We start from the raw sequence: 26,813 nt of genomic DNA, 5'->3' as shown, positions 1-26,813 counted from the left end.
AGAATGGCTAGATCCAGGATGGGGCGCCAAGTGCCCTTTTTTCTGGAATAAAAGCCTTTGCCTGTTTGATCTGAGGGGATAGGTTCTACTGCCCCTTGGGATGTGTGAGTTTGGAATTGTTTCAATGTCTCTGCCCAGTGATTTGGAGGTAAGTCTGGGTACCCTTTTAGAATTAGGAGTTCTTGAAGGAGAATTTATATCCCTGAAAAATTATCTTTAAGACCCATTGGTCCTTTGTTACAGAAAACAAATTTTCTTTACAGAGGGGACAGCCTTCATCCTAGTTTTTGGTGAGAGAAAAGAGAGCAGAGGGAGTCAGAGTTTTTGCCATAGAGGGATGGCTTAGAGCAATCTGCCTTTGGAGTGGAAGTGGTCCACTGTTTGGTTCTCTGCTGTCGCGGAGATAGGAGTCTGGGTGGTCTGTCCCTGCAGGGCTTACCTTGCCCCTCTCTGCTAAGTAGAGGAAAGGACCAGTGCTTTGAGGGAAAATTCCTGCTAAACCTAGGAGGTTGTACCTTAAGGATATCTTTTACCATGTGCATAGATTTTGCTTGGTCTTCCTTCTTTTTAAGCACCTCTTCTGCTTTTACTCCAGACAAGCGGTCCTTATCCAAGAGTGCATCAAATAATTTAGATCTGAGATGATCAGAAGGAGGTTGTTCCTTCAACCATGCATGTCTCCTAATGACAAATTCAGACACTGCTGCCCTGCTCGAGGCTTCTAGGGCATCGCATCCACAGTGTAATGAGTGTTTAGCCACTTGATAAGTAGAGTGCAGTAAACCTGCCATCTCTTTTGAATTGGCAGTCAGGAAAGGTTGAAATATTTTGTTTTAATAGTTCCAAAGTGTGTTGTTGATATTTTAACACGTGGAATTGACAGTTGAGTGCTCTGATAGCAAAGGTTGCAGAGGTGTATACTTTTTTACCCCATCTGTTCACAGCTCTGGAGTCCTTGTCAGAAGGAATAGGATTCTTTGCAGAACTTGCCTTGGCTCCTTTTAGTCCCTGTGTAATGACTTCCAGGTCGGCAGCAGGATTTCTGTACAGGTATTTGTGAGAATCTGGTACTCTAACACCTGTCAGGTTTTCTGGGAGCAGGTGGGAGGGCGTCAGGAGTTAAGCTGGATTCATGGAAGACATCAACCACCTCTAAGATTGGAGGGATGGCCAAGGGTCTGTGCTGGAGCAGGTCTAGAAAATCTCTTAGCCTTTTCTTAGACTGAGGAAAGCCCTGGGATTCCCAGTGCAAATGTTCCCTGAGGGTGTGAAGAGTTTCCCCAAAGGAAAGATCTTTTGGTGGGGAGGCAGAAGGAATGGATTTTTCTGCATCTGAATCCTCATCCACAGTCAGAGGTTGTTGTTACTCTTCAAAATTTGAATCATCAGACTCCTCAGAATCCTATTCTGTCAGTATTTCAGGAGCAAGGTCTCTTTTCCTTTTAGAAGGTGTGGCCTGACCACCCCTGATAAGGGTGATAAGATCTTCTGCCATCTTAAGCATTTGAGCTTGGGGTGATGGAGCAGGAGTAAAATGGTGGCTAGACGTAGTTTTCCTAGGAGTGGCCTTGCTTCTAGGCCTAAGAGTATCCATCGGTCTGAGAGAAACAGTAGTTGGAGGAGAAGATGTCGGTTTTTTGTCTAGATTCGGTAGTCCGAAAAACCTCCTCGGAAGCCAGTGCCTGCGTCGTGGCTCCGGACCCAACCAAGGCAGAAACAACCAAAGGCTCGGAAGACGAAGATTTCTGCGGCATACCAGACTCCAAAAGGGTCTCAGTAGAGGCCTGCGAAGGTATCGAATTGGGCATCAGGGGTTGCAAAGGCACTGAATTCCAGAGAACTGACGACCTGCTTAGTAGTAGAGTCGTCGAAAGGCTTACCCTTGTGTGATCTGTCTATCTTTATCCTTACGTTTTTTCGGAATGTCTAAAGATGGTTGGCTGATGGACACCATTTCGGAATGTGAAAACTGTAGATGATAATACCTGACTACAATGAGAGCTCTATGACAAATGGTTCTCGCGTTGAAGAGGGCAGAGAACTGGCAATGGGGGACATTGTGGTCTGGGCCTAAACAAGTGACGCAGTATGAATGGAAGTCTCTGTGTGATATTTGCTTTCCACATGCGAGACAATTGTTAACTTTTTCAGACATCGGTTAGTGTAAGAAAAAAGGATCCCTAACGGGGTATTTAGCTTTAGACATTTTCAGCTGTAATTCAAACTCTGGAAGCAACCGACCGGCACACTTGCGAACTGCTTCTGCTACAGGCTCCACAGCAAGAAAGACTGATGTAATGCTTTTCTGCGTCGCCTGCTGTCACTTGCTGCCAGACTTCAGGTCATCAGAGCTATAAAGGAAGGCAGCAAAAGCAGAAAAATACTGACTCTGGTATTCGGGCCAGCCAAGGGCTACCAAAGCAAGGATAACACACAGGTGATGACTGCAACAGAACATCTGGTCTAGCTTGAAGTATTTTGTGAAAGTGTGAATTGTAGACTAGGTAGCTGCTTCCATTATAGAGGCTGTGTCCAGCCTTCTAAGAAAGGCTTTGGAGGTAGCCCATGCCTCTAGTGGAATGAGGTCTAACTCCTTGAGGCAATTGTTTGCCATGATGTGAGTAGCAGAAGATAATGGATTTCCTGATCCAAGAGGAAATGTTTTGTTTGGAGACTGCCTTACCCAGCGCCCTGGAGTGGAAGGAGATAAAGAGTTGGTCAGATTTTCTGAAGGACTTAGTTTTGTTTATGCTAGGGAATGAAGGATCCTCTCTGCGGTATTAGTTGGAGAGGGGAAGAAGGTAAGTCAATGGACTGGTTTAAGGATAGTTCACTCATCACTTTGAGCATGAAGGAAAGGTTTGTGCGCAAGGTCACCCTATCATTCTGGAAAGTGGTGTAAGGAGGACAGGCCATGAGGGCTTGTAGTTCACACTCTTCTAGCAGAGGCAAAGGTCACTAAAATAATGGTTTTCCATGTGCACATTTGTAGAAAAGCTGTGCTGGCTGGCTCAAAGGGAAGTAAGTTGAGTTTTTTCAGCACAAAATTGAGGTCTCAGGGAGGAGGGTTGGGTTTTCTGGGTGGTCTGATGTGCAAGACTCCTCTTAAGAGAAGTTTAACATCCAGTCTGGAAAGAAATGGTGGCTGTAAAGGCAAACAGGCTGAAATGGCAGAAAGGTGGATTTTCATTGAAGAATATGTTAGTCCTTCCTTAATGAGCTCACATATTATAGCTAAGGACAAGTGAGGGATCCACCTGAAAAGGGTCTCTATCCTTAAGGGAACACCATTTTGGGAATTTCTGCCATCTAGACAAATAGTTTTTCCTAGTAGTTGGTTTCCTGGCCTCCCTCTGAGTAGTGTTGTCTGAAAGGGATCAGAAGTTGATCACCGATAGAGTTAGGTGCAGCAGAGACAGCTGAGGGTGAATGCGAGTTCCCTCGTGTTGCATATGTAGGTCCACCTTGTGGGGTAACTTGTGGATATTTCCCTTGGCTAGGAGTGAAGAAGGGGGAACTAGTGTTGCCTTAGCCAATACGGGGTCACCAGCAAGATTTTTGGTTGTTCCTTCTTGATTTTTAGAAGGACCTTTTGTATTAGAGGGAAGGGAGGGAAAGCATACAGGAATATTCCCTTCCATGGAAAGCTGAAGGCATTCATTTGCCAGGCTAGGGGATTGTAATCCCTGGTGCATGTGTGTAGTTGTTTGTTCTGCGGGGAGGCAAACAGATCCACCTGAGGTGTGCCCCACTGGTGGACGATGTCTAGGAAGGCATCCCTGTGCAACATCCATTCATGTTGTAGAGGATGTTCTGCTCAGCAAGTCCACTTGTTTGCTTTCCTGAGAGGGGATGTAAGAGGGCTGCAGGAAAAGGTTGTGGTTGGCTGCCAGCTCCCAGATTTGTAGGGTTGTCCAGCATAACTGCTAAGTCTTTGTCCCTCTGTTTGTTTAGGTACCACATGACAGTTGTGTTGTCTGTCACAATGTAGGGCAGCCCTGGCTGCAAGATGGGAAGGAAAGCTTTTATTACCAGCAAGACAGCAGTCATTTCTCTGACACTGATGTGTTGCTTCTGCTGGGCAGGGGTCCAACACTGTTGCACCCTGAAATCCTGTAACGTTGCCCCCAACCCTAGGTCTGATGCATCGGTGTGCATGGAGTGGGTGGTGGTGGGGAGTTGTAGAGGAAGGCCCTGGTTCTGTAAAATTGGCTGAATCCACCACTGTAGTTCTGTTTTCAGGCAAGGCAGAAGGGGGGATACATTTGTCTAGTGGTTGCTGGCTCTGAGACCATACATTCTTTAGGTACCATGGGAATTGTGTCATGTGCATCCTTACTAATGGGAGCATGGGAATGATGGCCGCCATGAGACTTAGAACTTGCAGAAATTGTCTTGCAGATAGGTGAGATACTGAGAGTAGGTTCTGAAAATGGGAGGAAAGAGACTGCACTTTGTCTTGCGGGAGAAAGTATTTCATCAGGATTATCCTGATCCTACAGCCTAGGAATACTTTGCCCTGCTGAGGAAGAAGAGATTTCTGAAGGTTTAGGGTGAATCCCAAGTTGTGGAGGAGAGACATGGTGAACTTGAGAGGGGTCTGTAGGGTGGACTCTGATTTTGCCAGAATGAGAATGTTGTCCAGATAAGGGTAGATTTCGACTCCCTTGGCTCTGCAATAGGCAATGGCTGGGGCCAAGAAATTTGTAAAAACTCTGGGAGCTATAGACAAGCCAAAGAGCAAGAGCGGCCAGTAAAGCACAGAAACTTCCTGTAGGATAGCCTGATAGGAATGTGCAGGTTAAGCATCCTTTAGGTCCAGAGTGATCATGAAAGCTTGCGAGGGGATGAGGGGTAGGAGAGTTTGGAGGGAGAGCATCATGAAGGAGGGAACCTTCAGCAACAGGTTCAGATATGATAAGTCCAGGAGTGGTCTTTAAGGGCAATCCTTTTTTGGAACTAAGAAAAGACAGGAATAAAAGCGTTGTCCTTCCTGTCCTGAGGGAATTGGTTCTATAGTTGAGTCAGGAGTTCTTTCAGAATGAGAGGGAATAGATGAAGCTGATTTTCTGGAGGGAAAGGAATTCATTTTGGTTTTGGTCTTTCCTTCCAGGATAGGAAATATCCTTTTTGGATGATGGAAAGAACCCAAAGATCTGCTGTGATGGATTTCCAGAAGGGAAGGCAGTGAGGGTAAGGCAGGCAGACAGAGGCGGTTGAGCAGGACAGTCATGCTGAAGAGGATACCGCTTGTCTGGGAAGGGCTGTTTGACTAGGGCCTGAGAGTTGGGGGGTCTACAGTAAGGCTGTTTCCTAGATGTCCTACGGGGCCTTGAGGAGGAAGGGCATGATGCTGAAGGAGTCCTTTTGACAAAGGATGTTTTTGCTGTGTAGTTCCCATAATATCTAGGGAAGGGGGAAACCAGCAGATGCTTAATGTCCTGCAGTTCTTTTCTCTTGTAAGTTTTTGAAGAGTTCTACTGAGTTTTTCCCAAATAGAAGGTTGTGGTCCAGAGGTGCATCCATGATTTTGGATTTAAAATCCTCTGGTAGAGGTTGTATACGAAGCCAGGAGTATCTGCATAAGGCAGATGCAGAAGCTGCTGATCTGGCTGAAGCGTCTGCTGCATCATAAGTGCACCTGATAGAGTCTCTGGCTACTTGTGTAGCTAGAGACAGTTTTGATGCAATGTCAGCTTTGGTTGGACAGTCTGGGGTAGATGCCAGCAAGGTGGAAGCTTGGGAGACGAGGTCCAGGGCGTATTTAACCATGTGGGTTTGGTAATTGATGCCCCTGAAGGCCAGGGTACAGGAGGTGCATACCTTCTTATGCATTCTGTCCATGGTTTTGCTGTCTATCTGTTTCTGGTAATCAGGCACCTTTGTAAAATCTATCCGGCCTTTTAGGGGCAGGAGGTCATAAATCTGGGATCTTGGAGACAGAGTTAAAGGCATACAGGAAAGCTGTAAACACTGGAGGAATAGCTGAATGGGATGGTGACTCAAGCTGCAGAAGTTAAAAATATATTTTCCGGTTATCTGACATTAAGGCACTATCTCTCTTGAAGTAGTCTCTCATTTTTGTAATAGTTTCCCCAAAGGTAATATCTCCTTCAATACAGTCTTTGTCTGGGGAGTAATAATCCACAGGTGAAGCAATTTCAGAGATATAGGAAACAGATTCCTCAGAAGAGGAGTAGAACTGCTCTGGTGGTTTTTCTCCCTGATGAGTAGCGGTTAAAGGTAGGGAGGAAGCAGAGGCTGGCCTGGGGCTCAGCACAGGAATGTTGGTAGTAGCAGGGCCTGAGGGCCCAAGGGCCATAAAGGCCTGCATTAATGATTTGGTAAACTACTGCCAATCTGGAACTCCTTGAGGCTTAGGGCTCAAGCGTTTAGTCTTTTGTTTTTTTCTGTTGGCATGGACTTAGAGGTAGGCTTAGAGACAGAGGCCTGAGCTGGAGCAGGAGAAGTCTCGGTCGACTGATCAAGTGATGGTTCCCCCTAGACGTCGGTTATGGCCGGCATTTGGATCAACTCTACGGATGTGCTTTCTGTGGCTGCAGAAACAGCCTCTTCCAGAGGAAAGTACAGTTATGTACACTTACCATAAATGTAGATGTTAGAGTGTCTTCACTGTTGCAGTCATGAATGTAGGGTTCTCCCCTGCCGGCAAGCAGTCCTTGGTCAGCCAGAATCCCAAAGTCTGGGTCCGGCGTCGGCTGTTCAGCCATGCTCCCTGACGTCAGAGTGCCAGGAGTACAAAGCTGACAGCCGACGCCATGTTCTCCAGTTTTTCTTGCCCCAGATGTCAGAAGTTCCAGAATGAATAAGGTCCCACACCCTTTGCAAATGCACCTCAGAAGAAGGGTGAAAAAAGGAACCACACAAAAGAAAAAATAAGAGGGGACAGGAGGGAGGGAAACCCAGACTGCAACAGTGAAGACACTCGAACATCTACATTTATGGTAAGTGCACACAACTGTACTATGTTCATCGTGTTTCACTGTTGCAGTCATGACTGTAGGGTAGAATCCCAAAGCAGAAAGAAAGGGAGGTGGTCATAAAGTAGAGGGGGCGGCTATAAGGCCCTGCAAGACTGCAGAAGCAAAGCCTGCCTAGACTTAGAGTAGAGAGGTAGATTGTAGTGCTTGGAAAAAGTATGCACTGAACTCCAAGTTGCAGCTTCCAAAATGTCATTGGTAGGAACTCCCCTGAGGAAGGCAGCTGAAGTGGCAGCAGCTCTGGTAGAGTGAGTCCTTATATTTCCTGGGATTTGCTTTCCATGGTGTGAATAGCAAAATCTGATTCCATGAGCAATCCATTTAGAAATGGTCTGTTTTGAAATAGCTTTACCTTGGGAACTTGAAGCATAAGAAACAAACAATTGCTCTGATTTCCTGATGTCCTTGGTTCTGTCCAGGTAAAAACGTAGTTGTCTGTGTACATCCAAGGAATGCAAGATCCTTTCCCCTTTATTTTGAGGAGTGGGGAAAAAAGTTGGCAAGTGAATAGTTTGATTTAAAGCCACTTTGGAAACCACCTTAGGCATGAAAGTAGGATTAGTCCTTAAAGACACCCTGTCTTGATGAAAAATAATATAAGGTTCCACAGCTATAAGAGCTTGCAACTCTGAAACCCTCCTGACAGAGGTCAGAGCTAAAAGGATGGCTGTCTTCCAAGATAAAAACTTGATGTCAGATGAGGCAGCAGGCTCAAAAGGAGGTAAGGTGAGCTTTTCCAAAACATAGTTGAGATCCCAAGCAGGAATGGGAGGAGATCTAGGGGGCCTTAAGTTCTTAGCTCCTCTGAGAAATTGTCTCATGAGCTGGTGGGAAAAGATGGGAGGGTCTGTATTATAATGAGCAGAAATAGCAGAGGCGTGTATCTTTATGGAAGAGAAAGAGAGACCCTTATGCAAGAGGTCTGACAGGTAAAGTAAAATCTGAGGAATGTTAGGAATAAGAGGATCAGAATCCTGAACCTGCATCCAGGAACAAAATCTTTTCCATTTTCCTGCATAAGATTTTCTAGTGCTAGGACGTCTGGCTTCTAAAATGACATCCATAACCTGCTTGGGTAGGAGAGAATGAATCAAAGATCCTGGATTAACCAGGCCGCCAGGCTGAGAGTTTTGACATGGGAGTGTAGAATCTGACCCTGGTGTTGTGACAGAAGGTTCGGAATCTGTGGTAAAACCCAGGGTGGCTCTAGACAAAGGTTTCTCAGAGCTGGGTACCAAAACTGTCGAGGCCAATTTGGGGCCAGCAAGATTATCATCTTGGGCTTGTCCTGCTTGATCTTTAGTAATACCCGTGGAAGAGGCGGAAAGGCATATCCCGAGAGGTTTCTCCAACTGAATAATAGAGCATCCACTTTCCAAGCTTGATCGTGGAAAGTCCTGGTGCAAAAAATTTGTAGTTGATTGAGGTGGGATGCAAAGAGGTCTATGTGAGGACATCCCCAGACTGCTGTAATCATCTTGAATATTTCGGAGTCCAACATCCATTCGTGTGGATCCGAAAGGTTTCTGCTCAGACTGTCTGCCAGGAAGTTTTGCTTCCCTGGTAGAAACTGTGCTTGAAGGTCCAGCTTGCAAGCTAGGGCTGTGTTCCAAAGATCCATGGCTAGTCTGCAAAGGGGGTAGGAATGAGATCCCCTTGCTTGTTTATGTACCACATAACTGTGGTGTTGTCTGTCCGTATCAATAGTTGTCCTGGTAGTAGAAGATTCCTGAAGGCCCATAGAGCTTTCTGAACGGCTAACATTTCCTTTAAACTGATATGCAGGTGCTTCTGATACTTTGTCCAAAGGCCCTGCAGACAGTTTCCCCAAAAATAGGCTCCCCATGCATAATCTGAGGCGTCCGTGGTTAGAATCTGAGTGGCAGGAGGCAGACAAAAGGGTTTTCCTTTGTTTAGAGTACATGTCTTGGACCACCAAAGGAATTCCTTTTGAAGACAAGGCAGGACGGAGATCAGTATGTCTAGACTGTGACAATGCTGAGACCATACACTTTTTAGGTACCACTGTATTTTCCTCATATGTAGTCTTGCATATGGTACGAGAAGGATGCAGGAGGCCATGTAACCCAGAGCCTGCAGGAATCTCCTTGCAGATAGCGGAGTTGCAGTTGCCAAGGTTTTGAAAGTTGAAGCCAGCTGCAACTGTTTTTCGTATGTCAGAAATACCAACTGGGTTGTTGTGTTTAGAGAAGCGCCCAGAAAAAATATCTGATGTGAGGGTGTCCAATTTGACTTTTTTATGAATCCCAGGAACTTGAGAAGATTCTGAACAAACTGTAGATGCTGGAGTAAGACATCCTTGCTGTTTGCCTGTATAAGACAGTCGTCCAGATAAGGGGTAAATTTGAATTCCCTTGAGTCTGCAATAAGCTACTACTGGAGCCAGGCACTTGGTAAAGACCCTGGGCGCAGTAGACAATCCAAAGGGCAGCGCAGAGAATTGGTAGTGCCTCGATCCTGCCTTGAACCTGAGGTATTTTCTGCATTCCTGTCTGATGGGAATGTGTAAATATGCTTCTTTTAAATCCAAAGTTACCATCCATGCATTTTTGGTCAGCATTGGTAGTAGCTGCTGTAGAGTAAGCATCTTGAATTTTGGTATCTCTAGAAAAGTGTTCAAGACTGACAGATCCAGAATGGGTCTCCATGAATTTTGCTTCCTGGGGACTAGAAAGAGCCTTGAGTAAAAACCTTGTCCCATCTCTGAAAGTGGAACTAGTTCTATGGCTTTCATAGCCAAGAGTGCTTCCACCTGGTTTAATGCCTCTGACCATTGATGTTTTGGAAGATCTGGCCATCCGCTTGGCCTTGGAGGGGTATGAAAATGGAATTTGTAACCTCTTGAAACCACATCCAGAACCCACTTGTCTTGGGTTATATGAGACCAATTTAGATGAAAGAGAAAGTTTTCCTCCGAGGGGGGCTTCCAGGCAAGAAGTTCCTGCCCAGCCCAACAGAGGGAGTCATTGAGTCTGCTTTCTATGTGCTTGCGACCTGTCTTCTCCTCCCCTAGGGGTGGAAGCAGTCCACTGTCTTGGTCTATAAGAGGCTTGCGTTTGAGGCCTACCTTGGGCGTCTATATCTACCCCTCTGAGGCCTGTCTGAATTGGGAAAAGACCAATTTTTTGTAGGCCAATTCCTGCTAAACCTGGGTGGCTGTACTTGTAAGAAATCTTTAACTGTTTGCATTTACTTTGCCTTGTCCTCCATCTTTTTAATCACGTCTTCAGCTTTAGATCCAAATAAAACATTATGCTGAACAGGAGCATCCAAGAATTTAGCCTTTACCTGATCTGGCAAATTTTGTTCCTTTAACCATGCATGCCTTCTAATCACTGTGCCAGAGGCAGCAGCCCTACAAGAAGCCTCCAAGGCATCAAATCCACAGTGTAAACCATGCTTCCCAACTTGTTCAGTGGCATGCAATAAGTCATGTAGTTCCTTATCATCTGCACAGGCGGAAATGGAAGTTAGCTTTTGCTTTAAAACAGATAGGAGAAATTGCTGGTATTTCAGCATATGAAACTGACAGTTTAAAGCCCTAATAGATAAAGTAGCAGAAGTGTACACTTTTTTGCCCCATCTTTCTAAAGATCTGAAATCCTTCTCAGTGGGAATGGGGTTTTTAGCAGAAGTGGCTTTAACGCCCTTAGGACCCTGAGAAATGGTTTCAGGGTCAGCAGTAGGGTTCTTGAATAAAAACTGGTGGGAATCAGGAACCCTATAGTATCTGTCTGGCTTAACAGGAGCTGGAGGAAGAGAGTCAGGAGTTAAGTTAGCCTCCGAAAAAGCATCATCTACAATATCCAAAATAGGAGGAATAGCCAGGGGCCTATGTTGGGGAAGAAGAAAATCCCTTAGTCTTTTCTTAGATTCAGAGTACTCCTGTCCTTCCCATTGGAAATGTTCCCTCATTTCATGCAAAGTTTCCCCAAAAGAGAAATCCTCAGGGGGAGAAGCTGAAGGAATGGATTCCTCAGCATCAGAATCCTCATAAGGATGGAAAGAGTATACCTGGTCAGAAGAAGAAACAGAAGAAACAGAAGCCTGATCAGAGGAGTCATAATAAACTTCCTGCCTTGGCCTTTTATCTGGAGGGGGATGTGAACCCCTAATCATAGTAAGTCCTTAAGCCATTTTAAGTAGCTGTTTCTGAGACTTGGGAGCCGGATCAGAAGAGGCCTGGGTTGCAGTCTTAGATTTGGAAGGAGACTTTGCCTTTGCCTTTATAAGAAGCTGAGTAGGCCTGAAAACCCCTTCGGAAGCCGGAACCTGCACAGCGGCTCCGGACCCATCCGAAGGAGCATTGTCCGAAGGTCCAACTGAAGTATTCAAAGGCCTAGTTGGCTCTTCGTGGGAGTCCGTTTCGGCTATCGGTTCCGAAATGGCCGACGACAGGGGCTGCAAAAGTACCTCACTGACTATGGCCAAACCTGAAGCTGGCTCCGCTTGTGCGATATCGTCTGATTTGGACCTCGGAGGCCTGTCTTTGTCCTTACGTTGTTTGCGAACTTCGGTAGCCGGAACCGCATCCGACGACATTTTGTAATTAAAACTACCGAAGTAATAAAAAGCAAAATCGTACCTTCGTTTAACAGTACGTTGATTGAATCTAGCACAAAACTGACAACTAGCTACGTTGTGGTCAGGGCTTAAGCAAGGAATACAGTAAGAATGAAAATCCTTATGAGGTATTTGCTTCCCGCATGAAATGCAATTATTAACTTTTTCTGACATCGGACTGGAGCAAGAAAAAAAGTTTCCCCAACGGGGTACTTAGCTTTGAATAGGAGAAGTCGTCTTCGGACTGAAGTTTGATTAGAAAAAATTGTCAGGAGTCAGCCGACCAGCACTTGCGAACTGCTATCACCGCACGGCAAGAAAGACTGGAGAACATGGCGTCGGCTGTCAGCTTTGTACTCCTGGCACTCTGACGTCAGGGAGCATGGCTGAACAGCCGACGCCGGACCCAGACTTTGGGATTCTGGCCAACAGAGGACTGCCTGCCGGCAGGGGAGAACCCTACAGTCATGACTGCAACAGTGAAACACGATGAACATCCATCAAAGCCGACAGAGTAAATCACGTGTCGCTCAGCCCCTATATTGGTAGACATCCGATGGTGAAGCGGCATTGGGAGAAGGCCTAGAAACCTTGGCCGCCTTCCTTGGTTGTTCGGCTTGGGTGGCCAACTCGAGATTCATCCTGAGAGTGAGTGTTTTAGTCTGATTTTCCAAATACAAGTTAAGTGCAGCCAGTCGGCTGTTTAGGGTCTTTGGCACGAAAGACTGAAAAATGGGATAGGCCTTCGTGCTCCTTTCCTAAGCAATACACACACCAGTCGTGAGAGCCTTTGTGCACTGACACCCACAAATACATTTGCTGTTTTTCACAGACATTGGCTAAAAGGGAATCTACAGGAACCAAGCTCAAGTGTACACAAGAGAAAAAAATCCCCAACGGGGTAATCTTTAGAAGTCTTCGGTCATAGGAGCAAAGCAGTTGAAATAACGTCTGCGGTTGAAAAGTTCTGGGGTCTGTGCATGCAGACATCACATTTATTGTCCCTGGTTTACAGCCCTGCATGTGATGTCCTACGCACCTACAGGAGCCAGGCTTAAGCTTTTGTATAGGAGCAGACAGAGTCACCTTACGCGGGAAATCCCACAGTATGAATACTGCAACATAGGAATAGGAGGAGATGGGGAGGGGGGGTTGGGAAAACCTGGATTCAGCAAGGGAGACGAGAATCGAAAAAGTTTGGGAACCACTGAGTTAAGTATTACTTGCCCCCTGTTTGTATATGTACAATCTTTGTACTGAAAGTTTGTGTCTTTCGGCTTTTCCCAGTTAGGGGTCGCCACAGCGGAACTCCAGTCCGCTAATGACTGGTAGTTTTGTTTTACATGCCGAGTTACCAGCCCTGACGCACAACCTTCAAGAAGGTATGCCTATTCAAGCATGTCTCCACGCAGAAGACACTAGCTGAGAATCGAATCGGACAGCGTCTTACTGTGAGGCGACAATGCTACCGCAGCACCACCACTGAAAGTAGTTATCCATTTTGAAAAAAAAACTGACTAACCCCTTAAATGATTGTTTCTCACTATCATTTTGCAAAGTCTTGACTGTCAAATGTGAAGTTTGAACTATAACCCCAGAGAACATTGTCAAACACAGTCTTGTCTTACTCCCCATTAAATGGCCAAAAGCTGTTTAATGCAAGGATGATTTTTTTTTTTTTTTTTTTACAGGAGGTATTTTCCTGCTACAAAAAGTAACCGGTCTTAATTTAGTGTCTATTCCTTGAGATGCATTTTCTGGCAAAGACTGTAATAAAAACCACTGTGTGTGTGTGTGTGTGTGTGTGTGTGTGTGTGTGTGTGTGTGTGTGTGTGTGTGTGTGTGTGTGTGTGTGTGTGTGTGTGTGTCTTTCCCTGCTGCTTGCAGAATAAAAGGTAATTTGCTGGTGGGAGCCATTACCTCTGTTGCCTGTCCCAATTTCTGCTTTAACATTTTAAATGCCTCTTCCTCTGTGCGAATTCATTGTAGAGTTAACTCTTTTGATCTGCAAATATTTTAGAGAGAGGAGCTGCAAGCTTTTCCATAGTCCTCTATGAATCCCCTATTGTAGTTCATGATTCTCAAGAATTTATGCAAATCTGAAACTGTCAAAGGCTTTCCTGAGGAGTACTCCCTTGTCTATCTGATAATGGTTCCTAGAAATTTTACTTCCTTGCCTCTTGCACAACTTGTCTCAGAATATTTCATAGCTGAGTTTTCATCCACAGTCTCAGACTGAAACAGAATGCCATCAATATTATGAATAACCATGTCATCTTTACTCACCTCTTTTAAGAATGTCCCTACTATCTGATGAAAAAAAGACAGGACTGTTCTGAATACCCTGAGGTAATTTAGTCATGACATACTGCTGCTTTTCAAAGTAAAAGCAAACCTATGCCATTTCCTTTTCTGAAGTGATACTGCAAAAAAAAAAAAAAAAAAAATTGGCCAATTCTACCACTGCAAACCAATTACTTTGTGGTTTTATGCAAGCTGCTATTTTTGAAACTCCTGGTATCAAATGTGCTAGGCTGTGTGCACTGATTAACCTTACGGAGGTCTATTAAATGGTAACGCCCATCCTTTTGTATTTTGCTATAATCTCATAGTAGTGCTTGGTTGGCTTGTTGTTTCAACAAACATTTTAAATATACAAATGTACAGGTGTACAGTTAAGTCTGTGTACCTGCTGATAATTCAAGTTTAACACACCCAACACATCCTTGCTTACAATTTCTTTGCATCTTTCTCCAGTCCCAGCATGCTGGTCTTTCCTGGGGACCAATCTTCACTATAGTTACTGTGTTTTTCATCATCATTTTCTCTCGTAGGTTCATGAACCTAAACGTCTCAACAGCCCTTACAAGCCTAGCCATTACTACCTAGATTTAACCAGATTTTCAAAATTTAGAGGATGGCTTAGGTGTGTGCCTACACCTCTGGGTATTTTACAGACTGCCCCTGTCCATAAGGGACTGTAAGCACCACCCTAGGAGTGAATTTATGATTCACCAACAATTGATCCAAATTGTGTTTAAAAAGGGTTAGGGAAGGGTTCTGCTTCATGTGAATAGGTAGCCTGCTCCAGAGAAGGGGTAATCTTCGGAGACACATCAGTCTGTCTAGCATGTTTTGTTCACATCACAGGACAGGTTTAGATCCTTGGAATGGGTAATTATCATCCTGTTCGTTTTTCAAATGTGTAAAAGTTCCATCAGGAACAGAAAATCGCCTTAACAGTTGGTAGGAGAGAATAAAGGGATAAGGCTTTTAGGCCATCAGCACAGGACATGCTTACATCTCGTATTTATTTGGAAGGAACCACTGAGGCTGCTCCACTTTTTACAAGTGCCTGGTCAGGTACATGGTGAAAGGTGCATTGTATTCAATTATTGGTCTGATGAGGGTCAAGTATAGTGGGACTATAACTTCCTTGGATCTGGATGCCATGCCCTTACTTATAAGCTACGATACATATCACACCACTGTGTACCTAGATCTCTAGACACTGGTTTCACTTTTAGCACTGTGCTATTTATGTAGTAATTTGCATGGGTATTTGACTTCCCAGAGTGTCAAATTATGCATTTTATTTTTTTGCATTTAGTTTCACCTGCTTTTGCCACCTGCAACCATGAGTGCATTAGCCTCTGCAACCACTGGAACTATAAGTACTGCATCATTTCTTATACAAAAGTCCTTTACTAAAACTAGAGATGAGCATCTGTTTAGAACTGAATCAAGAGCACCTGAATGGCATTGTCAATTTAATACTTTTCTGTTGCCTTGCATACTTATGCAACAGACCCTCAATGTCCAACTGCACGATGAGGGCATTCCATGGATTCCTATACCAATGCAATTTTATTTGGTGCATATATACTGAAGGACATGATATGGCAGCACTGCATGGTTATTACATTTGTCAAAATGAAGCTCATCCTTGGTTACCTACAGACTGGTCCGGTTGTTGTATCGGTCGTGTTATTCCAGCTATTTGACATATAGCTGCTTAACCAAAGGAAAGATTCGTAATGGTCATCGCAGGAGACACTAAGGACACACTCTGAATCCAGCTGGTAAAACTGACTCCTTCCAATTTTAACACAATACTGTACAACAATCTGCTTTGAAAGGGCTTGCTCACATGGATCTTTGTGATGGGGCCATTTCTTGGGCAGGTATTGTACCTGCTTATGGGGTGGTGAAATTAATATTTTCATGAGCTTAGATAATTTTCTAAGTTGCCATATTAACCAGTTCCACTTCTGAGTCTATGAATTTGGTAACCCAAGAATTAACTGCAATGCTCAGTGTGGTGCTACAGAATTAAATGGTGCTAGACTTTACCCTTGCTTCTAAAGGGTGGTACATGCACACTCATCCAAACTGAGTGCTGTTCTTTTATTCACGATAATACTGGTGCCAGCCATAGTCACCTAGAAATAATTTAAAAAATTGCTGAATAATCGCATGACAAAAAAGCTGACAGTTCCTAATGGCCATGGTTAACTAACCTTTTCTCTGGATGGGGAGAAGGGATTTTAACATTTTTATAGCCATTATGATAATTATTTTAGGACTACTACTCTATTATTAAATCATGCATTTTTAAAATTATTAGAATCCAGAAAGGGGTCAATCTGAAATGGATTGAAACTGTTCCACTAAACACTATTAATAAAGATAACGGCATAGGAGAAGTTGAAAATAGTGTTTCAAGATTTTAATAAGCTGTATCTATATAAAGGATTGGGGGAATGTGAAAATATACATAGTATCAAATGTATTATGGATTATTTATAATATTCAGATTGCATTTTTGTTCCATCAAGACGTAGACATGATTTTATTACAAATGTGACTATACTTTTGAAACAGCAAAGTAGAGATTGTGCATGTCAGGGACAGAAAAACAGCAGGTGAAAAAGTGTCTTACAGTAAGTGAAAGTGTCCATTCATCTGAAAACTTGTAGCTAATGCCGAGCCATAATACCTATCAACTGTCCAGATTTTTGCCTCATATCTGGTCTGTTCTTCATAAAATTTGTGATTTTCTGGCAAATCACTGGGATGATCGGAGGACTGAAGTCACTAAATAATACTATACATGTGTTTCAGACTTTACATCCTTTAGAAAAATGCATGCTAAGACAAATCCTGTTATTCTAGCAACTTTCTAAGTCAGTAAGAGCAATATTTAAAATCTGCCCCTATTTTTGGGTCTTTGTCCTCCCCATTCTGTTAGGCTTTGTCCAGATTTTTTGCGCTAAGAGGTTGAGAGGTATGCCAGCCATAAAATATATTAGGCTATGAGTGATGCCGAACAGCATCAGATAAGGGAATGTGAAGATGAGATATACAGAGAAAGGAAAAATGTTAGTATGTGCATTTCATTTCTAATATGCTTTCATAGCAGAATGACATTCCAAGTGTCCTTCAGTATGTATTTTGTTAGTTTGCTTCCTGTCTAATATCAGCAAGTGCTGACAGGGTTAGAAAAGCATGAGATTTGCTCGAAGTATGACATTTTATCATGGAATTCAGAACCCATGCCCAGTATGGAATGTCACAAACAAGCAGTCAGGAAACCTTGGTTAGAAAAAATAATGCTGTAATATTCATTTTTAATTGGTCAGTGGCAGTTTTAGAACTGTTACTTTTGATGAAAAAGGGGGCATAAAATACTATGATTCTTGCAGCTCAAGGAGACAGGATCTTGCTTTCCTAGTTCCCCACATACATGTCTATCTGTGCAATAAAGGAACTTGTCATTCTCTGCTGAAATGTCTCATGTAAAAGTTATTTGGTACCTTAACAGTGTGCAGTCCATTGATCAAAGTGCTAAATAGACTGTGTGCAGTATATATATGCAGGACATAACTTTATGTTTTTATTTTATGAGCTAACTAAACAGGATTCCCCTTTTGTATAGACAAAATAAAATGTTTTTAATAACTGCCGTCTCCAAGGCTTTTTTGGATATTTATGTAAGTAAAAACATCTAAACAGAAGTGTGAAAAAATGAACAATGAAGCTTGGTTTGTTACCCTAACCCATGCACACATCTCTGCAAAGTACGTTCTGCAAGTTGCCATTCTTGAAGTTCAAGTATTAACATTACTGTTACATTAGGTAGACTGGCAAAAAAACAAAAAAATATCTTCCTTTGTGACTGAGTTTAGATTAGGCATTTTGATCAATGATGCTCAAATTCAAAGCTCTGGTCACTGATCCTTTATCACTGTACTGACATTCCAGATCATTACTATACATTACGTATTTTATTCTGCACTACATCATTTTCTACCTTGTTGGTGACACAGTAAAGCTGACTACGGAGGAGAGCGCATGTAAGTTTCATTAACATGTATCCATCGTTGTCAAGGTCAGCTAACTGTAGACCATCTTCAGCCTTGTCCAAATAAATCTGCAGAAACCAAACAAATTCTTATTATTGGTCATCAAACTGATGTATGGTTAGTAGACACAGTAAAACAGAACAGTCAGAGGGACTATTTTGTAAAAACTTGTTACAAATTACTTCAGGTAAAAATCCACTCAAAAGTTCCTGAAATATATAAACATATATAGGATTACAGTGTTAATCAAAAGGTTAATCTCATATTATGATGTAGTCATTATCAGACTAGTCATTCCTAGGCTCAAATACCATTCTTGTTTTAAAGATAAGTCGCAAGAAAAAGATTCGGTAGAGAGAGGTCTTCTCTCCTGTAGGAAAGAGGGGGAGCTCACATAGAGATACTAGTCAACATATTCCCGACTCCTAATATGCACTGGAAATCAACAAGCAAAGAAAATAAAACTGCACACCACTGCAGCAGTTTGCATGAGGGGACATGCTTAGAATGTGAGAAAGTGCATCCCACAAGGCTCACTACCGTCCGAGCAATGAGTAAAGGATAAGGTTAAAAAGCCTTCAGTATCATCCATAAGAATGTTTTGGGTCTTGCAGCCATAGTATTTAGTGGAACAAATTAAACAACTTGGAAGTCAAAGATGAGGCAAAAAAGAATGAAGACATCCTTGGAACTCTTTTATACACTGTAGTCAGATGAGACTTTTTACTTTTGTTATAAAGGACTATATCAGAAACTGGCATTCAGCAGTAATAATTGCTAAACAGGGCAGTTTGACACTAGTCTTCACACACCATATGCTCATTTGGTTACAAAGGCAAGCCACGACTGCAATTTGAATATTTACAGATTTCTTCATTTACAGCTGCTTAGTACACAAGCTAAAGAAAAATTCACATTTTAAAAGAAAAAAAATTAGTTCTGGTTTAACACCAACATAAGTTTTGACTGATAATTAGGTTATATTTAACCCTCTAAATATATGTTTTGTGAGTGGTGTCTGATGCAACATTGCTGCTGGTCATATTCTAATTAAGGTACCATCACTGTAGAAAGTACCAAAACTATGAAAGTTTATCATTGTTATGGCCATGGCACAGAGGAGTAATGCCCTGACTGCTACCCAGATGTCCTGGGATAGATCAGTGACAAAGGAAGAAGAGGCTCCAAACAGGGAGTGAAAGAGTGAAAAACAATTCTGGCAGCCCATCTTGAAGGGAGGGAGGGAGACTGCTTGCACCTGCTACACTGGTGGCTCCAATCAGAGGATTGGAATATTGCTCTAGGTTGCATTGGGTCATTCCACATTACTTGGATTACCAAGCAATAAGAATTTGTACTGGGGAGGCATGGTGTGATGCAGGTGTGATGCAGGTGAAGAAACATGTCTATAAAGAGCTTTGCTCAGACATCATAGCTTCAGTGGATAGTGTGGCGCAGCAGCAGCAGAGGGAACAGGCTAATGAGCAAAGTAATAAACTAGCAGCAGCCTAGATTTTACCCCAGAAAATATGGAGCTGATGATCACTAGACATGGATAATCAAACTGAGTTTAAAAATGATTATGAAAGACAAACTAGCTTGGCTTCCCATCGCTCATAACATTCAAGGATGACATCAGAATGAAACAATGCACAAATAAGGATAGAAAAATATCCAACATTTAAATAAATGTATTAAAATAACACCTGGTGCAGGGAAAGAATTATGTGATTGAATAAACTTACTAAAAAAATAAATGAAATGACTGCATTTTACCCAAGTATGCTAACCTCTCATTTACAAGTTCATCCTTTAAAATCGCTTCATCACAATGAAAAAGTCCTTCAACCATGATTAAGTAGCAAACTGGGTACCATGAAACCTGCATCACTAAGCTAGAACACATGAAAAGAAAGATCAAGCACTGCACCCAAGCACATGACAGTATCTACAACTGAAAAAAATAACTATACACTAAAAAAAAACAGTGTCAGGGACTTCAATCTCACGTAAGATATAAAATTGGGAGGGGGTGCCAATTTTTTGAAGCACAATCATAATAGAATGAAAAAAAAAGTTACAATGGGATGTCACAGGACAAAAATGAACTGCAGTAGAAAACTAAACTATACACAATACTGGAGATGCTAAATATTATAAAAAATGGGATACCAACATGGCTACAGTCTGAAAAACAAGTTGATTAGAGCTCTTCCTTAATCTGGGTAAAAGTCAGCTACTGATAAGTCACAACACAGCTTGAATGTCAGCAAAGAATAACTGTAGCAAATCAGCTAAAAAGAAAGAAAAAATGCTGGTGGGTTTTGTAAGCTGTTCAGTAAAAAGCACTTCAGGTTTCAACTTTGGTACACAAGATGACTTCCACTAATTTAGATAAAAAGAATAAAATATACTCAAAGGTATTTTAGTAGCTATTCAACAGGCAGATAACTGCAGAAATCAGATGCCGAAACGAAGGAAAGACTTGATTCAAGAAAACAACGGTTAAAAACAGAGTTAAAGGAGATAAATGAAATTATGTACTTATCATAACATAGATCTGTGTTGTCTTGTTTTTGTCCAGTTCAACCTTTGGACTTTTCTGAAGCTTGGACTCAGTGCTTTGACTTCCTCCCCTACCCATACTTCCTTCCACTACACAGAGAGCCTCAGATCGAGTTTGCCTGCTTAAGGTTATAAATCACCTTATAACAAAAGCTAAGCAGACCTATCTGACTCGATGGTGAAAATGACAGACAGCAAAGGCTGTACAGAGACAAGACCCCTGGGTCAGGTCCGACATCTGTACTGGGGTCCAAGATGACAATTTTGGCTGGGGGATGATGGTAAGTTCACCATTTATCCAATCACATCAAACCAAATGAAAACAAGACACTATGGATCTAGCATTACGGTAAGTATATAACTTTTGTATCAGGTGTCAGTTTTCATCAGATTCAGCCTTTGGGACAGATTAACAAAAACTGGGTGGAAATCAACAATATTCCAAAGAATGTTGAAACCAAAGGATGACTGGGTTGTTGATTGTACATTCAGCTTGTAGTATGATACAAAGGTGTGGACTGTACACCAAGTAGCTGCAGTACAAATCTCATCAATAGGTACCCTACCCAACAAAGCAGTAGAGGTTAGCTACCACCCTGATAGAATAAGCCTTTGGTTTGCTTTGCAAGGTCAGCCTCAACTGGTTGTAGACAAAAGTTATACAGGCAGAAAGCAACCTGGATAGAGTTACTTTAGATACTCCTTGACCAAATTTGGCCTTAGAAAAGGCAAGGAAAAGCTGATCACACTTCCTGAAATACTTCGTTCTACATAAATAGAAACTGAGCTGACGGCAAACATCTAGCAAATGTAGAACATACTCCCCCTTGTTGGAAAACTGAGAAAAATAGTGGTAGACTGATAATTTAAGGTGTGCTTCAGAGGCTACCTTCAGGATAAATTGCAGATTTGATCTCAAACCTTACCTTTATAGAAAATCAGATAAAGACATTTGAAATAAGGCTTGTAACTCTGAAATCCTTCTTGCTGATGTGACAGCCAATAAAAACTGTTTTCCAAAACAGAAATTAGATTGACCATAGATGCAGACTCAAACTGAGGTTTTGTCAAAGACTAAAGCATAATAGTGATATTTAGTAGAGGAACTAGATCTCTGATTGTAGTTCTCAAACATTCCTTTTGAAAAGCCTAGGTAATCTTTAAGGCGGCAACAGACATTTGGTTCTGCCCTACGTAAAATTAGAAATAGCTGCTAAATTAATCTTAATGGTGGAGAAGCAAGATCCTTTGTTGAATTCCACCAAAAGTCCAAGATGAATGAAAGGGGAACTGAAAAAAGGATCCAAACCTTTGAAGGAAGCCCAAACGGTAGACCTTTTTCATTAAATTAGGTAAATCTTCCAGTATTAGGTTTCCTTGAAGAGGATAAAATATAAATGGGGCAGACAGCCTGGCATCTCTGGCTACAATTAGAATTGGCAAAACCATATGGTTAACTTAATGCCTTTAAGTGCCAGTGAGACCGGTAGGACAGGTGACTGAGGAGATCTGGAGAGGGGTCAAATACTCACGGCAGCTGTACTAGATTAGGCCAGAGGAATGGAAACCAACTTGCTGATGCCAAAAGGGGGCAACAAGGATCACTTTACCCTTGCCCCACCTGGCTTTCTGAAAAAAATTGATAATCAGGGCAAGTGAGGAGAAAGGCATAGGAAGACCCCAGAACTAATTATGGACTACAGCATCCCTCCATGACTGACCCTGTTGAGAGATCAGGGCAAAGTAACTAACGTATTTGTTATTTAGCTACAAAGCTTAAAGACAGCAGCAAGGTTGGCCCCAATGACTGAAAATCTGAATTGACGCTGCTTGATTGAGGGCCCACTTGCAAGACAGAAATACATACCTGCTTAGTTTGTCCATCAAAACACTGAAAGTCTCCAGGAGATGCACTGCAATTTAAAAATGACAGGAAGAAGTCACCTACTGCCACATTCTCATGGCTTTACAGCATAGTGGATAAGATCAGGTTTTTTCATTTGCTGATATACCAGACTGCAGCCATGTTCTGAGACTGAAATGAAATCACAACCTTGGGTATGGAGTCCTGGAAAGTCTGCAGTTTTAGGAGGATTGCCCTCATCATTAAGATATTGATGTGAAGTTGGGCCTCTGTCATTGATCACAAACCTCAAACAGTCTTCCCTTTGAAATGCCCCCATCCATCAAAGAAAAGCATCCAAGGTTCCTGTTGTTATCAGAGATGATAAAGAGAACGTGTGACCCCAAGACAGTATCGGAGAAATCAACCACCAACTGATGCATTTTTCATGCAAACTGCTGTAAGACAAATCAGAGCATGGAGTGCATGAGATCTTAGGACCAGTGAACAGTGCGTGTCCACTGCAGAAGTCACGTACCTTGCTTGTAGAACTAAAGTGATAGCAGCAGCCATCAACCCTAAAAGTCGAAGACCTAGTCTTGCTGGAGGACAAGGATGGTGAAGGACCTCTAAATCTACTTCATGCAGGGATAGTGTAATAGACTGCAGAAATCTGTTTGAGGAACTGTGTCCGGGTGGCATCTGATAAAATTATCTGTTTAGTCAGCATTAAATGACTCGAGATTGACTGTGCTTCCCAGATGTAGGCCAAGTTGGAGCAAGTCGCCCCTTTATTGCACTAGTAGATCCTTGGTTGGTGCAGTAAGGAGCCAACTGAAACTGTTTAAATATGGGAACACCTGGGGTCCATGCAGTTTCAGGTATGCTGCTACCACTTGTCAAGTATTTGGTAAACGCCCTGGAAGCTGTGGTGAGACCAAAGGGCATTACTCTGAATTGGAAGGGATTGGCTGCAAGACAAACAGAAATTTCCTGGACTGCTTTATCTTTATATGACAGTACACGTTCTGGAGCACATGATCTTCTGGAACTTTGTTCTACAAACTGGTTGGTGGCTTAGGTCCAAAATTGCTCTTGGGTCTCGTTTTCTTTGGAACTAAAAAGAATAATGAATAGACCCCGGATCCTAGCTAGTCTTGGTGGGGGCTGCTAGACGACTCTTCTAGCAGCTTTTTTTACTTAAGCTTTCTCCATACTGATTTAGTAGCCAAACACTTGGAAATTAAGTAAAAACATTATTTTTATTAGACCGTTTGAGTGCTTTTGTCTCTCAGGAGACTTCATCAGAAGCATTTCAAAAATCAGTTAAATCTTTTTTATAACTTACTGTTTAATTGAATCTCATTCTTAAAAATGTAAAAGTATAGCACTCAAAACAGAAGTTTGAAATTCCTATGAAATACTTAATACACATTCTATTTAATTCATGCAGTAAAAACCCAATATTAAATATCATCCAGAATAAAACAACAAATATAGTACAATATAAACTTATGAAACCTAAGAGTCAGTTTAATAGTAGAACATAAAAATTTTATGTAACCACAAATAGATTAATCAAAATAACCTTTCACAAGTGACCACTGACAAGTATAAACCTTTATTAGGTAGAAAGAGGAATACAACAAAGAACATGACCAGAGGTGACTAGCTATACTGCAGCTTTTGCAGTTATTTACAATGAAAGGTCCAAAAACAACGGTATTAAAAGGAATTGGAAGTTCTTGGTAGGCAATAAAGAATGTTTGGATATCACTAGTACGGAACCAATTTTTATAAATTTTGGAAGGGATAACAGAACTACATGAAAAACAGTGGGACTAATAAAAGTAGTGGCTTTGATTTCAGATACTCCTACCAGTCCCATCTCCTCTGCTGTGTACAGAGACAGCACTTGGGAAGGACATTCACCTATAGTATCTTAATCTGTTCAGTTTCCTCCCTCTACAAAAAAAAAAAAAAAAAAAAAAAAAAAAAAAAAAATTCCACTTCATCTGCTTTACTGTATTTGTGCTTCTTCTTACTTTATTACCTTATTTTGCTTTTGCGTCTTCTTAAAAGTACTCAATTGAACTTATTCTGCTGCCTTTATTACTGCTTGTTACTAGCCTGATTAAATTGTAACTGTTATTCTAAGGCCTTTGGTTTAAGCACTTGGGCTTCAAACAGTTTTACATTGAGAAGGTTTGTGGTCTGCACTGTTGTGGCAGGACAGGTAGCGTACATCCTTCTAAGTTGGGAACTGCTGAATGAAGGCTCAGTGTTTGTTATTCTAAAAGCATAGCTGGCGTTAGGCACCCGCCAAACCAGCGGCTGCAGGGAACCCCAATTATCTCCCCACGTACAAGGGCACCCATATGAAGCAGCCGCTGGTTTCAACATCGCTTCCACTCTTTGCTTGTCTCCTCGTTAATTCGGCAGCGCCGTCACGCGATCCCCCTCCCCGAAAGAACTTGCTTCCTTGATGGCTGCAGCCAATCAGGTCCCTTGCTTTACTTGTTAGCAGCTCTCAATCAGGTCCGCTTCAATGAAGCAAGGGACCATATTGGCTGTAGCAATCAAGAAGCAAGTTCTAGCTTCCTGATTGGGTTTACCTTAATATCTGGTCTGTTGGGTCAGTTCTTCTGATTGTCGATGTTAGGCACATATCTGAACTGCCCAGATTTTTAAGAATATCCAGATTTTTGCTTTATATTTTTGTTTGTTCTTCATAAAATTTGTGGTTTTCTTATACAGTAAAGAGTATTGAAGTCACTAAAAAATAGTAGACACATACATTTAAGTTTTAGACTTTATATCCTTCAGAAAAATGTATGCTAAAGCCAAGTCTGAAACAAGTTTGTAAGTTTATATAAGCAATATTTAAAAAGTGTCCCTATTTTTAAGCATTTGTACCGTTATTATTTTTGGCTTTGTCCAGATTTTTCATGCTAAGATGTTGAGAGGTATGCTGTGAGGATGGATGGAGGATGCAGGTTTTGCTGGAATGACATTGGGACCAGCAAAGCAGCTCTATTTCAACTGCCCTTGTAAGTGCAATTTCTAAAAGATCTGAAAAACTGTCCTTTTGAAGGCAATTTAAAAGGGCTGAACAGGTCTGGTGTGTGGTGTAGTAGAAGCAAGCAGAGGATTAGTAACAGCCTTCTATCAATTGCAGAAAAGGTAAGTTGCTGGGTTTATTTTTAGCTTTATTTTTTGCTGTTGGGGGGGGGTGAGGAAACCTAGGGAGAGGATTGTATAACTTTTTTCTGCAGAGTTGTTACACTAAGATGATTTGTGTGTGTGTGTGTGTGTGGGTGGGGGGGGGGGGGGTGAGCTGTGGTTGTAACAGTTTTATTTTATCTGTGTCCAGAATTCTTCTGCTAAGAGGCTGAGGAAGGAAGGCTTGTTTGTAATTAATGTCCAGATTTGATGTAGTTTTTTTTTATCTAGTCTTGCATAAGAATATTCAATATTGCATTTTTGTTTTGTGTGCAATTGTGCTGAAATATTGGTAGTGGGGGGACAGTGGCTGTGAGAATGCTGCAGAATATACAGATGTTTTAATGTATACCAATGCAGCAAACCCTGTTCTGCTAGTATGTTTTGTGTATACCGGCAATGTTTACAACTATGCCTAAAATGCTACACCTTTGTTCATTGTGCTGAGAGGTTGGGAGGGGGAGTTAGTGGCTGTGAGAATGTTGCAGAATGTACAGCTGCTGTTTTAATGTATACTAATACAAACCCTGTTATACTAGTATTGTGTACACCAGCAGCGTTTACAACTATCCCTGATGGTACGCCTTTGTTCTATGATAATTTTTTGCTTTGTCTAGAGTTATTGTGCTGACAGGTTGGTAGGGGGGTTACAGTCTGTGAGAATGTTGTGCAATATTCAGATCAGATGTTATTCCAGCATCTATATTTCCTGATAAGCACATTGTTTTTTATGTTATGCCTTTGTGTTTTTATTTTACTTTCACTTCATCCAGATTTATTGTGCTGAGATACTGGGGGGTAAGGGCTGTGACAATTCTGCAGAAGGTACTGATGTCTTAATGCGTGCCAGTGCAACCCCTGTTCTACTATCGAAGTTGATCATAGCAAAGTTTCAAACTACCCCTGATGTTATGCCTTTGTTTTGCGGTTTTTTTTTTTTTTTGGGCTTTGTCTGGAATTGTTAAGCTGTGAGGTTAGAAGAGAGGTGTAGGGGCTGTGAGAATGTTGCACAATGTTTAGATGGTTGACCTGTATTTTTGGTCTGTTAGTCATCAAAAATGTGAATTCACACAATGCATGCTACTGGAAAAATCTGTTATTCTACCATCCTACCATCTTTATTAGTTCATAACCACAATGTTTTAAACCCCCTAATGTTACGTCCTTGTCTTTTTTTTTTTTTTTTTGTTTGTACCTCCTCTAGAATTGTGCTGAGACTTTTGGGGGGACTAC

General features: G+C 42.0%; 1 protein-coding gene across 1 annotated transcript in view; it reads right to left on the bottom strand.

Annotated features, from left to right (window-relative positions):
• Window positions 1-26,813, bottom strand: part of ESPL1 (extra spindle pole bodies like 1, separase) — a 2,570,648-nt gene that overhangs the window by 1,451,566 nt on the left and 1,092,269 nt on the right. The window contains exon 13 of the mRNA XM_044083892.1: window positions 17,899-18,018. Within this exon, the coding sequence (XP_043939827.1) occupies window positions 17,899-18,018 (120 nt within the window). The remainder of the gene's footprint in view (window positions 1-17,898; window positions 18,019-26,813) is intronic.

This window comes from Protopterus annectens, chromosome 9.part0 (assembly GCF_019279795.1).
Source record: "Protopterus annectens isolate FY-2018-M chromosome 9.part0, PAN1.0, whole genome shotgun sequence".
NCBI classification, from domain to species: domain Eukaryota; kingdom Metazoa; phylum Chordata; order Ceratodontiformes; family Protopteridae; genus Protopterus; species Protopterus annectens.
Note: the sequence above shows the minus strand (reverse complement) of the source record. Positions and strands in the feature narration are given on the sequence as shown.